Here is a 16,814-nt window from a genome sequence, read left to right on the forward strand (position 1 = left end):
TGTCCCCTTATTGTCATATCTGTGAGCTTAAGTCTCTCTGGATCCTTCTACTCACCCAGCCGAGAGCAGCCCCTGTTTTCAGGCTGGCTGAGTGCTGTGTGTGCCCGTGCTGAGTGTTGACAGGGACAAATCTGCACCCCAAAATGAGGTGATTGCAGGTGGTTTTTAACCCCTCTCTCAGCCCAATTTCTTCAGCAGCCTCAGCACCAGGTGGTGTTTGCACACCAAAGCACCTGGAAGTACATCTGCTGGGCTTCGTGGCACTGGCGTGGTGGGCAGCAGCAGCCCTGGCCACAAGCACTCAGCAAGCACCACCTTCAACAGCCCTCGGCTGAGGCTTATGAGCAGTAACTGCTTCCCTGTGCCTTGTCTATCATGTGGACATGGTCATCAGAGCTTCATGCACCAGTAAAACCCTTGTGTCCAGGTGAAAATTGAAATAGGATGATGGAAAAAGGTCAGGAAGCCCAGGCAACTGGAGATCCCCGATGGCTTAAATTCATCTGTGGCTCAACAAACAGCATGTGGTGAGTCATCCTCAGCTGGAACCTGTGCTTTTTTAAGTGCTGGCTATTGCAAAACCAAGCACTCAAAAAAATGTCAGAGCAGGAGACAGGATAAACAAAAAAAATATTATTTTAACTGGTGCAGGGTGATGTCATATCCCCAACCTGGCAGCTGGGGAAGAACAAGCTTAGTGGCTGTGGCACCTAAGAAATGATGTGACCATGTCCAGAGGGTAGGGAAGTATGTGGTCACCATAAGTGCAACCAGGAGGAAAAGAGAGATGAGCTTGGTATATTGATCAAGACAGGGGTTGGGCTGGCAGGAGAACCCAGGAGGTATGGGTTAGTCCCGATGTACACTGTTCCTGGTTTCTTCTGTGTGATCCTCTCACAGTCAGGTATTCAATGCTGAATGGCAGCTCTCTGGACTCTGAAATCCTAGTGTCTGTGAAATCTCAACATGGGAAGCTTTCAACCACTATAGAGACAGGACCAAAGCCATCCTACCAGCAAAACTCTTGCCTCGTGGGTGTGCTCCGGTCCCCCGACCCACAATCATGGCAATATTCAGTTCCTCACAGTGCTTCTTTCTGCCCACAGATCAACCCAGCTGGCCCCATGGCAGGTGAGAACCAGACTCACGTGACAGAGTTCACGCTCCTGGGCTTTTCCCATGGCCAACCCTTCCTCTTTGTTCTTTTCCTGGCCATTTACCTGGTCACGCTGCTGGGGAACTCTGCAATACTCACCCTTGTGTTCCTGGATCCCCAGCTCCACAGCCCCATGTACTTCCTCCTCAGTCACTTGTCCTGCTTGGACATTTGCTACTCATCTGTGACAGTGCCCAAGATCCTTGCAAACGCCCTGCGCCCGCAGGCGACCATCTCCTTTGGCGGGTGTCTGGCCCAGATGTTCTTCCTGATGGGGTGTGCAGGGGCCGAGTGTGCGCTCCTGGCTGTCATGGCCTTCGACCGCTACGTGGCCATATGCCAGCCCCTGCACTATGCCCACACCATGAGCTGGGGTGTCTGCACGGTGGCAGCTGCCGGCTGCTGGCTGTGGGGGATGCTGGACTCGGCCGTGCACACCCTCCTGGCCTCCAGGCTCTCCTTCTGCGGGGCCACCCAGCTCCAGCACATCTTCTGTGATGTCCCCCCGCTGCTGAGGGCCGCGTGCAGTAACACCCGCCCCAGTGAAGTGGCACTCCATGCCGCCAGTGTCTTTGTGGGCCTCAGCCCCTTCCTGCTCATCGTCATTTCCTACCTCCACATCCTGGCCACCATCCTCGGGATGCCCGTGGCCACAAACCGGAGCAAAGCCTTCTCCACGTGCTCAGCCCACGTGCTTGTGGTCACCCTGTACTTTGTGACGGCCAACCTGAACTACAACCGGCCCGGCTCCAGTCACTCGCCGGCAGCTGACACGCTGGTCTCCGCGCTGTATTGCATTGTCACTCCCATGCTGAACCCTCTCATCTACAGCCTGCGCAACCAGGAGGTGCGGGGGGCCCTGCGGAAGGCTGTGCGGGGACAGGGCAGGCTGGGCTCCCTGGGCAGCAACGTGTGAGCAATGGTGGGGCTCCAGCCGCAGACTGCACTCCCTGTCTGTGGGAAGTCTTTGGTGGCAGCAGCGGGCTCAGGGGTCCCGGCCAGTGGGACCACACAACCATCACCTCTCTGACCCTCTGCACATCACCGGCAGCAGAATGGCAAAATCAACCTGGGAATAAGGATACGGTTACGGCATCATGTCTCTGTTTTGCAAGTATCACATGCTGAGCTCAGCATGGGGCCTGCTGCAGCTACGCTGCCACCAGGGAACACGGTAAAAGGCGATTTCACGTGGTCCCAGGCAAGTGTTTGCCCCAGGAAAGGCCGTGAGCTCCGCCTGAGGCCCCACATGGGGCATGGGGCAATGGCTGGGATGGCAAACTCTGGCCTCCGCCAAGGGTCCACCACACCATCCTCCTGTCACACGTGCTTGGGCACCAAGTCTGGCATCTGCTGGGGTTCTCCATGAACGCTCTATAGCATTTTGTACATTAGCATGGCAGCAGCAGCTTAAACAGGACCCATTACTCTCAGCGCTTTGGTCAAACAGCAAGTTATTAGTGCTGAGCTGTGAGCTGGCATTGCTTGCAATCTCACCAGAAATGCTTGCTTTGCTTTATAGCCATAAAAAAATAAAAATGCGGTGGTTGTGAGCGGCATGGCGGTGGGCGATAGTGGCCGACAGCTGGCTGGTGACATGGCCACTGCCTCAGCTTAACCTCATCTTGCAGTGGATCTGCAACTGCATCAGAGCCCAAGTGATTGCATGGGTTGTTGGGGCAGCCCCATGGCTGGCCAAACCTGCAGGCAGGTAGACACAGGCCAGCAGTGCCTGATGCCACAGCAGAAGCCACCACAGAAGGGTTTGTGCAGAGGAAGCAGGCACAGGCCTGCAGCCACAGTGGCGTTTTGGCAGCTCTGCCACAGAGGAGCATGACGGCTGGAAGGGGCCACAACTGAGTTACCAAGAGATACCCAGCAAAATCCAGTCTGTTCCCAAAGAAACCCACTGGAGGGTAAACGGGCCCATGAGGCATAACAGCTTGTTGGGAGCAGTTTGCCAGTTCTTAGTGTGTAACACACACTGATTTTATTCTTCAGGGAAAAGACGTGTGTCTGTAACCCACGTGTTGGGATGGCCTGTTGCTCTTACCCAAAGAGATCGCAAGCCTCAGCCATCTCTACTTGCTATACACCCTTCTTGACTGTAAAGAACTACTGAGGCACACCTAGTTCAGAGTCTCACTAGGACACTTTGCCTACAATGTGTCCTATTCTGGAGAGACCCTTGAAAAGGAACACCAGGAAATAAAGGGTGAACTGCACAAGGAAAAAAATATTGGGAAAGTTATTTCAGAGAAAAAAAAACCACACAAAAAAACCCTAAACCTAACCAATCAATCAAAAACCCAAACCAAAAACCTCCAGAAATTTTACATTAAAATTGATAATTTCAAATCTGAATCACAATGTGGCTTTCCCATGATTGACAGACCCAGGTTGTGATTTTTCTCAGTACCAAACACTGACCAGGGGTGCTGTACGTCCTGAGAGGTAGAACAGTCTTGTTAAATGCAGGCTGGTCCAGAACCCACCCATGAGCCGCACCAAACCCTAAAGGTGTCACAGAGGGACCCCCTGTGCCCTGGGTGTTGACAGCAGCACCGCACTGGGGTGTGCTCACGAGTCCCTGTGTCCCTGATTTGCTCCTATTGCGATGGCACCTGCACACCACAAAGGAGCAACCAACTCCTACAGCAGCACTGGGATATGCTGGTTCAAGGCAGGGCTTCTGTTTGCACTGGATTATTACTGAAAAATTTACATTAATTTTTTTACTGAAAAATTTACATTCATTTACATTAAAAGTAAAAAAAAAAATAAAATCCCTCTTGTCCTACTTCCCACCTGCTCAGCCTTTTCCCATCTGTGACGAAGGAGGGCTAGAATCAGGTGCCCTTTTCCCTGTGCGAAGAACCGCGCTTACAAGAGACACAAGGGACCTGAGCTGTCACAGAATAACCAGGATGCAGTTTTAGGCCAGAACAGAAGCAGTTTATTACTGCAGCTCTGAGGAAGAGCACAGCCCAGCAGTGACAGACACTTATGACCTGAACTCTGCCCAAATGGGGCAGTCACACCGTTTATACACCTTAGGTCATGCAACTCATTCTTCATCAAACTGTCAGACAAGCAGGATGTTGTAAATAAGGATAGCATTCTTCAGATAAGGAGGCTCTAGCCAGCACACCGGTTAACAAATAATTCACTCCTTTGTTAATTAAACTGGTGAGACCATTACCTGCAAGTATTTCTTATCTTGTGAGTCCTGCAAAGGCCTGTGAGGTTGTAACTAATTCACTGCCACACTGGGGAGCCCTGGCTTCACCAGAGGGACTCAAAGCCAACAGCAGAGAACAGGCTGAGCCAAACACAAGGATGGAGAACCTGCCTTTGGCACCGGCTGCAAAGCCGAACAGAGCCCTCTGGCCAGAGACAAGCTGGGGGACAGTTCTTCCCACCCACCTGCATGTGCCTGCTTACTTAAACTGTCAAACCAGCTAACAGAAAAAATGGAGCATTTTTAACATTCTACTGCCTGTATCAAGCAGCACTTGTTCCGATTGATTTGCTGGATTGAAAGGATTTCCCAAGCAGAACATTCCTCTGATGGGCTGCTGGGATGAGGACCAAGACAGTGATTAACATATTCTTTGCTAAGTGAAGCCTTTTAGTATTTTCTCTTGCTCCAAGGAAGATTTTCCAGAATAATTTTTCTCAGAAAACAATGTAATTTCTACACTTCCTTTTTCACGTTTTACCCCAGAAATCACACGTCCCAACACTGCTCTTCACTTGTAGAGGAAAACCAAGCAAGTAATCTCCTACCTTAGCAAGTTCATCCTACAGTTGCATTGTGCTAGCACACACTTCTCTTGTTGTGTGGAGCAGCTCATTACAGCCCCCAGCTTGTGCCCGTGCGCAGGACAAGTCCGCAGCGTTCACTGCGACGGTCAATGTTCCCAGGCCCCAGCCCTGGAACCTGCCCAGACAGACCAGGTTCATGTTCTTTGCCCCATGCTGCAAACAGGGTTCATCCTGCAAGTGGAAACCCTTCTGAAGAACAGAAGCAAGTTTGGCCTTCACCGTGCTCCTCTCATTGACCCCTGAGAAGAATGAGATTCGGGGCCACAACAACTTAAAAAGGTCCCATAGTTCATGTCCCTTCTGCCTGGACTGGATTAGAGTTTGTGTTTTTCTGTGAATTGCTCTGTTTGAAACAGGAATGGACACACTTCTGAAAGCTTGCTGGTTGACGTGTGGGACAGCCTAGGTAGAACAGACATCTTATATCGCACTTGTATGCTCTTAAACCATCCCACTTTTCCCATCTGGAAGTAGATGGGAACCAAAGTCCTCTTGGGCACAGGCCAGAACGTTCCCTCAGACACTGCCAGTTTGCTCCTTGGCATTTCTTGCATGCAGACTCACCAGGCCAAGCCAAATTAAGCTAATACTAAAAGGCTGAAGCAGAGACAGGCAAAAGTTTGGAAGGAAGGATCTTGGACAATGCTGGTTTCACTACAGAAGCTTCACGTAATTTGCTGGAAAGAGGCCCACTTTGCCCCGGCACTGCCCCCGCCACCAGCCTTCATCCACCATCTCAATGTGTGTGATTGTGTCATCAGGATCAAAAGAAATCTCATCATCTCCATCTGCAAAAATTGTTCAGAAGACATAGTCACAATGCAAAGATAACCCCAGAGAGAGCTGGTTTTACACCCCTGCTCCCACCCCAGGAGGAGAATACAGGACATTCTGATAACCCTCAGAGTCCATCTCATCCAACCCCCATCAAACAGCACAGAGAAAGCAGAGGAGGAGCAAGAGGAAGCTTCTGTGTTCCCAAGTCAGGTCTCTTTCTGCCTTTCAAGAGGAAGAAATATAAACTACCAACTGAGGGTGTAAGCCACCCCCCTCCCTGTCACACCGCCCCAGCCAGCTCCCAGCGCCTCTCCCCACCACCTGGATGGCAGACCCACCTCCTTGGTAATCATAGAGAGCCACTGCACAGGTTCCAGTGTACTCCACCTCATAAACATTGGTCGTTTCCCCTGCAGAAGACAAGACAGGCAGATGAGGAAGAGGCTGAAAGCAGCCATATGGATCTGGTCAGTGCCACGCTCCACCCAGCCTTGGAGTGATCCACATCCCAAACCTACCAACAGGGAGAGCTGCCATGGCTCAGAGCAAGGTATGACTATCTCCCCTTCTGCAAGGAGAGAGGCAAGGTCCTGGTGCTTCATTTTCCTCTCCCAAGAAAAAGGCTGGACTTAACTCCAGCCTCTCCACTTACCATCTCCAGTATCGGCGAAGCTGTGGCAAAAACAGCAACAGCAGCCGATGCAGTTCGCTTATGTGCTTGAAGGAAGACTATTCTGCACTGCTCACACCCAGGAGACACCACCAGGTCAGGTCTCATGAGCGCTGGTCATTTGATTGACAGGCTGAATTAAGAGGGCACCCCCAGGCCTCAGTGCAGCACTAGCAGCCACTTGCCAAGACAGAGTGCACCAAGAGCATCTGTTCAGCTCCAGCTTCTCTGGAGCCCAAGGCAGCTCTCTGGTCCTCCTGCCTGAGTCCTGCTCCAGCAGAGACATTTGCTGCTGGCTCAGCATCCCAAGCAGCTGATCTCACACTTTGCAGCCAGGCAAGGCAGTGGGAGACAACCAAGTCTCCATCATCAGGGCTGTTAGTCTGACCACAGCAGGCTACAGGATACAAATTCCCTCTAGAGTCTGTCCTATACATGCAGTGAGGTGAGTGGACAGACACAAGGTCCCCACGACACAGACACTTCCACCAGTACTCACCCAGGTGGGGCTGGCTCTGGCTGGGCTCCTCAGGAAGGATGTTCTCATAGTCATCATCTCCGTCTTCACCATGGTCATAGATGGCATCTGGTTTTTCCAAGGATGCTGGCAGCTCCTCATAGTCAGCACCTCCACTGGTACCATCACAGTAGTCAGACGGCTCTGGCAGCTCCTCATAGTCTCTGCTGACATCCAAACTTTCACTGTAGATGGGCTGATCCTGGTTGGGGATCTTGCACAGCTCTTCACCCAGATCTGCTGGCCTTGGTGGCAAAGTGGGTGGTGTTTCCTCATCCTCCCTTTTTGCATCCTGCTGTGAAGGGAGGAAGTGGCAGGAAAGTTACCTGGGAGAGGTGCAGGCAGCTCTCCCACAACCACACAGCACCAACCCAAGGGAGTCTGCTCCACTGCAGGTGCCTTTTGTGCTACCACGACACAATCGGAGCACCACCCTCCGCACAAGGGTGAAACACCTCAGCCATGAGGTCTGTGCTGAACTGGAGTCTGGGACTGCTGTGAAGACCCTTGTGAAGACATGAGCCATAGCTCATGTATTTGAACCTTTGTCACATGCTTAGCTCCATCTCACTGCACTGACCCACCCCAAGAGCCCATCTTGTGGCGTAAGGTGCTGTGTAGCCATGCCCCATCACCATCCCAACATTTACCCCCTCACTCCTTCCAACACCTCTCCCATGTTGTGGCTGCACCCCACTTATCCCTGCAGCTCTGCCTGCAAAGCACAGACCACTCTCGGGTGCAATCCCCTCTGCCTGTGCCCCTTCCTGGCTGTTCCCAGAGCACCGTGGTACCTGCACTCCTTGTGACGCAGCCCGCTCTCGGTCAGTGCCCCCAGGCACCCTGGCCGGCAGGGCTGCAGAGGTTGCCTCTGTCTGGTCCTTCTCCCTCTGTGGGATTTCCTGCCAGAGAAAAGTCATTAAATCCCCTCAATCCCCTTGAATGAGGTCCAGAGCAACGCCCATTCCCATCCCCGATGCAGCAACTCAGAAATTTTTCCTCCAGTTGAGATCTGTTCCAGCTCACAGAGCAACTCTCAGTTTTCTTCCAGCTGGGATCAGCTCCCATAAACCTGTCCCTGCCTAGGGACGGGACACCAGCAGGCCTCTAACAACCATGGGGTCTGCAGAAAGTAGCCTCAAGGAGGGTGTGTATCAGGGAGTGCTTTGTTGGTGAAACCTTATCTGCATGTTGAATGCAGAACAGCACAATGTAGGAGGAGTAAACATGAAGGTTTGGGTGCCATCTCTAGCTGGAAAAGCCTGAACATAGACTGCTGGGATGGTGACATTTGATAGGTGGGATGGCACTGTGTTGGCCAGGCACTAGAGGCAAGAAGGAGCCTAGGGCAAAGCACAGGGCATGATGGCTGGCTGCGGGCACCTCCTGGTCTGTGTGCCAAAAGGGAAAATCCAGTGACAGTCATGAAGTTCAATGGCAGCCCCCAGCAGCTGCAGGGAAGCAGTTTAGGCAAGAGATTACTGTAAAGAGATCAGGTAGACGGACAGAGCTGCATGACCCTGAGGAGAAGCCTGCTTTGCAAGCCTCAGAGGATACAGCAAGATGGCCATGGCTCACCTTCCGCCGCGCCGCCTGGCACTCCCGGGCCTGCCGCCTCACCCGCTCCTCCTCGGCCTGCCTTCTGCTCTCCTCCTCCGCTGACTTAGCCATGTTCTCAAATCGTGACCGCAGGCTGCTGGTGCCACTGGAAGCTCCTGTGGAGAAGACAGCCGACCAAGCTTGCCCAATGGCTCCCTTCCATCACCTCAGGCATCCAGGAGAGACCCAGACCTCTCCCTCTCCCAGAGAAACTTGCAGTTCAGCCACCTTTTCCTGCCCCTAAATGCAGGTGAGATCCATATCTCACCACAGGACACGCCCGTCCACGTGCTGCCACAGTAGGACCACAAGGCCCATGGCTTCCCACCCAGCCCAGGGCTGGTATCCCTCTGTCTCACCTGCCTCCACTGGCCTCGTTTTCTCATAAGATGGGGTGGGAGCTGCCATCTCACTGAAGCCAGCAGCGCTCTGCAAGAGGAAGAGAATGAGGTGTCCAGCTCGTCAGGTAAGGTCAGTGCCGTGTTTCCCTGCTGGGTTTGGGCACCAGTGACTTGCGAGCTTTGTTCCCAGCTGTGTCTGTCTGTCCTCATCTGTACCCCAACCCGAGGCCTGTGGAGGCTGCTGGCTGTGGCCGTGCTCTCCTGACACCTCTCTGCACTGTGGCAGTGCCCACCATCCTCCAGCCACAGGCCAGGGCTGCTCCTGTCAGAGGAGGGGGGTCAGAGGGCCAAAAAGGCTGCGTAAAGCCAAGCAGAGGAGGCTGCAGAGCAGCAAGACAACTGCTGTGTTGGACAGCAAGGCTGGCCACTCAAGGCAGAAACATTCGCTGGTAACATGGCAAAGAGCCGGGTGGATGCCTGGCATCTACCCCTTCCTGAGGGACCTGACGCATCCGTCCCCTGCCCTCCCGGTGGCGTGAGGCATGGAAGCACTTCCCTGTTGGAGGCAGAGCTGCAGCTGCCTAACCGAGAAAAAAGGTGTCCCTTCAGCAAGTTGCTGCCTGTGGTATGTGTATGTAGTAACACAGGCTGGAGAACACCAAAGTGAAAACACATCTGAACAGCTGAGAATCACTAGCTTCATGAGGTGAGTGGTGGCAGCCAGACAGGACACTCCCAGTATCTCAGTGGTACTAGATATCCAGGAGGGCACAGTCTGATGCCCTTAGAAAGTTCTTCCCTGGCTCTGCTATTAAATACCACCCCAAGAGAAAGCAGGAGTATGACTGTTCAGTCTGAGAGTAGAATGATTCAAAAGCAGCTATGAACGGAAAAACCTTTCTCTTCCTCACGTTACGGTCTCCCCCGGCTGTGTTCCTCTGCACCCTCTGGCATTCACACCCAGCCGGTTCCCCCACCCTCGCAATAGCTGTGCATGGAGCTGTGGGACCTCATCTCCATCGGGGACGTCTCCTCTCTTGCAGCAGTGCAGAGAGCAGTGATGAGCAGGAGGCAACTGCAGCAGCATGCAGTCTTACCTTATCTACTCTGTCCTTCTGGACCCCGTAACGGCCTCCAAATCCCTTGGCATAGTCTGTATGGAAAAAATTAGGGTGCTTTATAGTTTATATATTTATATTAATATATTAAAGTATTTTTATATATACATATTTTTATATATATATATTTATATTCTGACTTCAGTATGCTGTGACCAGAAAAATGAGTTAACTTTGTCTGCATCTTATCACATATGGAACTAGATAGAGATAGAAAATGGAAAATGCTCTGGACAGGAGCTTTTAAGATTAATCCTTCATTCCTTTCAGAGAAGCGCACAGGGGTTCAGTGCTATGTTCTGGCAAATCTGCTTCTGAGGCACTGGGGTGAGAAGCCAGTCATGCCATTTGAGTGCAAAGTGGCCTGTTTGCTGAAGTTAAACATTCAGTAGTTGAGCCATTGCTGGAACCTCCTTTGCCTCATTCCCACATGCTCACCTCTTGAATTATGGGGAATGTACCCCTCAGAGAAAGCATAGCAGAGCCTGAGAAGCCTGATTGAGGGACTTCTGTTCAACGTCCGCCACAGAGCCAAGCATGCACCTACTCTGGCAGAGTTTACCCTTGCGCTTTGGGGGTTCACAGTGTTCCAGCTGCCCCACATCTTGCTGCACACATTCAGTTTTCAGCAGCTGGATCTTTGTCACAGAATCACAGAATCTTCTAGGTTGGAGGGGACCTTAAAGATCATCTTGTCTAACTGTCAACCTAACATTGTTGAATGTTGTATGAACGTTGTATGAACGTTGTATGAACCACCAGCTCTAGGTGTGTGTGTGCCCCAAAGAAAGTGTGCTGCCACCTCTCTGGCAGCATTGTCCTACCTGTCTGGGATGCATGGGGCTGCACATCCTCCTGATGGTCCCAGCCAAGGGCACTCTTGTCCTGACGATCCCTCTGGACACCAAACTTCCCACCAAAGCCCACAGAATAGTCTTCAGCCATAGCACGGAAAAGAACAGACAAGGGAGGGAAAGAGCAAAGTGGCAGCACTGTGAGCTCAGGCTGTTCCCACAGGGCCAATAGCTTTCCCTGACCAGGACTCAGAGAAAGACACATAGCAAGGCCAGATTTTTCCCTGCAGCTTCTCCATCATTCATGTGGCAGGTTGCAAAACCCAAGCATGGTGCCCCGCCATTACCTGGGGACATAGTCCCAAGCTGCAGTCCCAACACTGCCCACTGTGCTGGGCTCCCCAAGCTCACCTTTCTGGGAGTCGTGCTTCTCCGCCTGGCTCTTGTAGTCAAATCCCACTGCTGCTTTGTCCACCTTGTCCCTCTCCACGCCGTAACGGCCACCAAAGCCCTTGGAGTAATCTAAGGAGGTAACATGGAGTGAAATGCTGCCCCCAGCATGGGGCTGGTGAGAGGAGGGGGTAAAAATGGGGAGCAGTCCTGAGGGGGCGCATCAGGGGAGGAGGAAGAGCAGCAGGGACAATGGAAAACACTAGAAAACACAAGGGATTTGGAGGGGACAGAATGGACAGCAGGGACCACCATGAGGGCCACTGAGAATGAAGATGGGGTGCACAGGGCAGGCGTGGGTCGTGGCAACAAGAGGGTCTGAGGACCATGGCAGCAGGAGAGGGCAAGAAAGAAAAGTAATGTGTCAAGGGCAGGCGGGCAGACAGTGGGAGCTCAGCCATCCGCAGGCACAAAGCCAAGACCTGGGCACTCAGGGCCTGGGCATCCACCCAGCCGCGCCTCCCAGGGTAAGGATTTCAACTCTTGCTCTGCCAGCCTCTGAAAACGTCTGTGAATGAGTGTACTGAGCCCTTGAAAGTACAGAAGTTTGGCAAACTCTTGTTGTACAGCTTGAGTTTTCTGTAATGGAATCTCAGAGTCTACAAGGAAACCACTGACTCTGGAGGTTGCAGCAAAGGCTGAACCCCACATTTCTGGAGACAGGCTCCAGCTCTGCCACCAGACTGTCACTTGGCCATTATGTGACAGAGGCACAGCACATCTCCCTTACACCTCCCCTTTTCCCATTGTCTAAACTAGTAATAAATACCAGCTCCATTTCCAAATCCTGCCCTTCAGGAGTAAATCACAGTCAGGTCCCTGTTCCCTGACCCTATTCTACATTTCACAGGAATGAGTTGGGGCTTACTCAGCAAATTCAGCCTTATCAGCCCATGAAGACTGAGATTGAGAGAAATAAGCATGAAACTTTTTGTATTCAAGAACGGCTCTGTTTCACAGAAGCTCAGTCAATTAAGGATGAATCACTAAGTCCCCAAAATTTCTTAAACTTATCTTGATTAAACTATTATTTACCTATTAGGCCATTAAGAAACAGACCTTGTAGGATGCTGTTTTCAGCAAATACAGATTTTATGATTGTTGCCCTGATGCTGGAGTTTCCAGTATGGACACAGTTTTATGAAAAACAATCCAAACACCTTACCCTATTTCTAACATTTTCGTTTTGTCCTGGTGATTTCTGTGGTTTTTCACCACCCAATGAATTTCTGTGTTCAAATCTAGTATACAATCTCTTATACAGGAATATGTTAATGTTGCACAACTGCATGTGATTTTTAACTGCACAACTGCATGCGAATTTAGAATCATAGAATCGCCTAGGTTAGAAGGGACCTTAAAGATCATCTAGTCCAACCATCAACCTAACCCTGACAAATAAATAAATAAGAAATAAGCAATAAAAAAATCACTAAACCATATTCTTGAGGACCGTGTCAACCCATCTTTTGAACACCTCCAGGCATGGTGCCTCAACCACTTCCCTGGGCAGCCTATTCCAACGCTGGATAACCCTTTCCGTGAAGAAATGTTTCCTAATATCCAATCTAAACCTCCCCTGGCACAACTTGAGGCCATTTCCCCTTGTCCTATCTCCTGTGACTTCGGAGACGAGACCAACCCCTGCTTCTCTACAGCCCCACTTCAGGTAGTTATAGAGTGCGATAAGGTCTCCCCTCAGCCTCCTCTTCTTCAGACTGAACACCCCCAGCTCCCTCAGCCTCTCCTCATAAGACTTACTCTCCAGACCCCTCACCAGCTTCGTTGCCCTTCTCTGGACCCGCTCCAGCACCTCAATGTCTTTTTTGTGGTGAGGGGCCCAAAACTGGACACAGTACTCGAGGCAAAGCCTCACCAGTGCCGAGTACAGGGGGATGATCACCTCTCGGGTCCTACTCACGACACTGTTCCTGACACAGGCCAGGATACCATTGGCCTTCTTGGCCACCTGGGCACACACTGCTGGCTCATGTTCAGCCGACAGTTGAATCTAAGATCAACCAAGAATGCCTCAAAAACATCTTCCTTCTTTTATAGTTTCCTCTGAAACAGACATTATTCAGATCTTCTTTTCCTGGTAATGCAGTATTCCTCGCATTTATCTGAAACAGTAACAGATCTTGCCCTCTCACTTTCTCTTGGTTGCAGAATGTTTAAAATATCTTTAGTTTCAGTTCATGCAATGTTCTAATGAATACAGCTGTTTGTATGTACACTTGAAGGTTTGGCTGAATAATCTCCAGAACCCTGCAGAAGTTTGGGTGCTGTACAGCCTTTTGTTTCCGTATCCATTGTTGTGCCTTTTCCTACACGCTGGTTTTCCAAAAATCACTTCTCACGTCCCCCAGTGCCTGGGCTCCCTCGGGAGCAGTTGCCTGGAAGGACTTTCAGAGGAAAGGGAGCAGTATCCGTCAGGGGTGCGTGTGGGGGTGTCCTCTCTGCTCAGCCATGATGTGGTTTCCATCAAAGCGAAACGCAGAGACAAGCGGGACGCACAGCAGAAGGGTGGCGACAGGACAGCAGAGAACAGGGCCACGAAAGTGTCTGACTGGGAACAGGAATCAGAAACAAGTGACTGGAGGGGGATACCCAAGGGGACTGTGCCACAGCAGACAGCATGGGACACTGGGAGCAGAGAGAGAAGCTGGTTAACGCGTCAAGGGGCCACAGGTGCCCATGGACTTGCCTTTCTGGGATGAGTGTTTCTCCACCTCACCCTTGTACTCAAAGCCCAGCGCTGACTGGAACGAGAAGGGGAGGAATGTTAGTCATCCTGAGGACCAAGCTGGGCCTCACCCACCCTCCTCCAGGGCTGGAACCCTGCTCCCCGTCTTGTGCTGAACACCAGGCACCAGGCCACTCCTCGGCTGGCACGGGCCACCCCTGCTCACCATGGGCTCAGGAAGCCCCTACACTACAGGCAAGAGGGCCACCATCCTGACGACACACCATGTCAGCAAGAGAGGCGGCTGGGCAGCATCTGACACCAGGGTGTGCGTCCTGCTGTCCCCATCCACTCCTGCCACTGTGCATGGCACAGCTTGGGGGCTTGGAGATGCCAAATATCATGGCCCCCAAGACAAACAGGGTGCTTTCTGGATAGAAGAGTGCGAGCATGTTAATGCACACCAAAGAGTTAATCTTCACAAGTGCCCTGCAACTTGTCACCAGCCACTTTCCTGCACAAAGGAGGTGAGGTCCTGCTTCTGTGGAGACCTGGTGGCTGGCATGTCTAACCCTGTACTTGGAAAACAGCAACCACAATCTTCAGCATAGCCCAGTGTTTTAAGGGCAGCACTGAGCCTGTCCCACACACCTTGTCAGCGCGGTCCCGCTGGACTCCGTACTTGCCCCCAAAGCCCTGGGCGGCATCTGTCTGCGAGGAATGCTTCCCAACGTCAGCGACGTACTCGTGGCCCACCGCGCACTGAGAGAGAGACAGTGTGACATGAGCACCCACCATCAGACCGGCGGGGTGGACATACACAGCCACCACACCATGGTTCTGCCCATAGCCGAGGCACTGGTGGCCACCAGGTGACTGGTCCAAGATGACCATGCTGGTGGTGGCGATGGCTTCTGCACAGCCTTTGCCATACTGGCCCTGCCCTGGGACCTGTGACACAGCTCCACAGACAGCCATCCCACAAAGCCAGCCCCACTGCCAGCTTGTCACACAAACTGTGGGATGCTCAATACCTGCCACTCCCAAATGCCAGTGGAGTGGGGGATAATCACATGGGGAAACTGAGGAGAAAAGTGCATTTGGGCAAGCACAACTGAAACCCCACGGCAGCAGATCTCACACCTGCTCCCTGTTCTCTGTGTCAGAGGGAGGGTCAGCAGCTCTGGCTGATGTCACCCCTACGGCCACCATGGGCCGGGTCCGGGGCAGGGTCCCGCTGCTCCCTGCAGGAGGTGGTGTAGCCAGGAACTGCTCATGCTCCTTGGAAGAAGGGCAAGAGGATGGATGCACCCTGGTGAGACTGAATGAAGACCGAGGAGCCGCTCAACAAAAGCACCCTCGCTCTGCTCTGGCAGAAGGCTCTGAGCACGGCTGCTCCATCTCCACCTCCTGAAATGTCTGCTGTCCGCCCCGCCATGCTGGTACCGTGCACACCCACAGCGACCCACAGATGGGATACTACTGCAACCTCATAACCTCACTTCTGAAAAAATAATATATTAAATGCTGAAAGGTACAGGAAGAAGCTTGATGATGATTATCAGAAAACATAAAACAGATTTGACATGAGAACAGAGAATATGAACTAGGGCTTCATCCCAGGGAGATCTATCAGAGATCTGTACTGCAGACTCTGAGGAGGGAATTATTATTCATTAATTCTCCAAGGACAGTAGGGAGGCACCTAATTTAATTGTTATGCAGCAGGTTTGAAACAAGCCACAGAAAGCCCTTCTTCATAGCTATGGGGAGTGTTGCAAGGAAGTTGTAGAGACAAATTATGCAAATGGGTTCAAACAGATCCTGGAGACAGGATGTAGCTAAACGTGTGAATCTGCACAGCCATGCCAGCTCTCTGTTCTCTGCCTTCAGGGTCAGGCCAGGAAGCAGGGATGCTCTTCTCTTTAGGAGGAAAAGCATTTTCCATTGGGGCCCAAGGAAGGTCTCTACAACCGTTACCTTATCCATTCGGTCCCGCTCTGTTCCAAATTTCCCCCCGTAGCCATAGGAGGCTTTGGGGCCAGTCTCCAGCTCCTTCTTCTTGATGACCTCATGTTCCTCTGACACCTTGCTCCTCAGCTGGTGGATGCTGGTGAGACAGAACCGGGCCAGGTCACTGACTGTGCAGGCTCACAGAGCCTGATGGAGCATCCCCGTGTCGCCGAGAGCCCAGCACAGAGCGGGACATAAACGTGCTGCCAGCTGTGCCCACAGCAGCCCCTCCGGCCCACACACGTGTGGCCACCACACTGCCACAAGGAGATGCCACCCTGGGGGCTGGCGAAGAGCCCAGGTCCATGGGCATCCGGGTGCATCCAGTCTCCACCCTGCAGCCCCGTTCAGGGCTACCCCCTCTCTTCAGCAGGAGCCACTCGGGGCTACCTTCTCCCTGCGCTGCACCAGCCACGCTGCCGGCAGGGACAGCTCTGGGCAGACCAACAGAGCTGCCCGCAGGGACGGCCACTGGCCGGAGGCACCTGGAAGCCCAGCCCTGGCAGCACCACGGCGAATTCCGCCTCCGGTACAAGGGCAAAGCCTCAGACACGGGGCCCGGTCGCAGGCGGAGCCCCCGGGCGGGGGGCGGCCCCAGGCAATCCCGGCCACCCAGCTGCTCTGGGGCCGGGGGTGCACCCGGGGGAAGGCCCCGCATCGCCGGGAGCGCTGCCCCGCGGCCCGCCCCGCCCCCGCCTCGCACAAGCCCTTATTTGGCCGGTTTCGGTCGGTGCTGCCGCTTCCCCCCGCGGGACGCGGCACCGGCGGCGGTCCCACCTGCACCCCGGCCCCGGACACCCGGGCCCCGGTCCCGCCCGCACCCCCGGGCCGCAGACCCCGCGCCCCGCCGGCCCCACTCACTCGA

General features: G+C 52.9%; 2 protein-coding genes across 2 annotated transcripts in view; one reads left to right on the forward strand and one right to left on the reverse strand.

The window, feature by feature from the left end:
* Window positions 1-1,124: 1,124 nt before the first annotated feature.
* LOC106899920 (olfactory receptor 1F1-like) lies at window positions 1,125-2,072 on the forward strand. Its single transcript, XM_014961856.1, has one exon. The coding sequence runs from the start codon at window positions 1,125-1,127 to the stop codon at window positions 2,070-2,072; it is 948 nt and encodes a 315-aa protein (XP_014817342.1).
* Window positions 2,073-4,089: 2,017 nt separating this feature from the next.
* Window positions 4,090-16,814, reverse strand: part of LOC106899923 (hematopoietic lineage cell-specific protein-like) — a 14,381-nt gene continuing 1,656 nt past the window's right edge. Inside the window, 12 exon segments of the mRNA XM_014961862.1 lie at window positions 4,090-5,772; window positions 6,100-6,171; window positions 6,931-7,243; window positions 7,743-7,850; window positions 8,527-8,663; window positions 8,907-8,976; window positions 9,986-10,041; window positions 10,831-10,941; window positions 11,212-11,322; window positions 13,958-14,012; window positions 14,588-14,698; window positions 15,917-16,046. Of these exon segments, the coding sequence (XP_014817348.1) occupies window positions 5,639-5,772; window positions 6,100-6,171; window positions 6,931-7,243; window positions 7,743-7,850; window positions 8,527-8,663; window positions 8,907-8,976; window positions 9,986-10,041; window positions 10,831-10,941; window positions 11,212-11,322; window positions 13,958-14,012; window positions 14,588-14,698; window positions 15,917-16,046 (1,408 nt within the window). The 3' untranslated portion in view covers window positions 4,090-5,638.

The sequence above is a fragment of the Calidris pugnax genome, unplaced genomic scaffold, assembly GCF_001431845.1.
Source record: "Calidris pugnax isolate Ruff unplaced genomic scaffold, ASM143184v1 scaffold993, whole genome shotgun sequence".
NCBI classification, from domain to species: domain Eukaryota; kingdom Metazoa; phylum Chordata; class Aves; order Charadriiformes; family Scolopacidae; genus Calidris; species Calidris pugnax.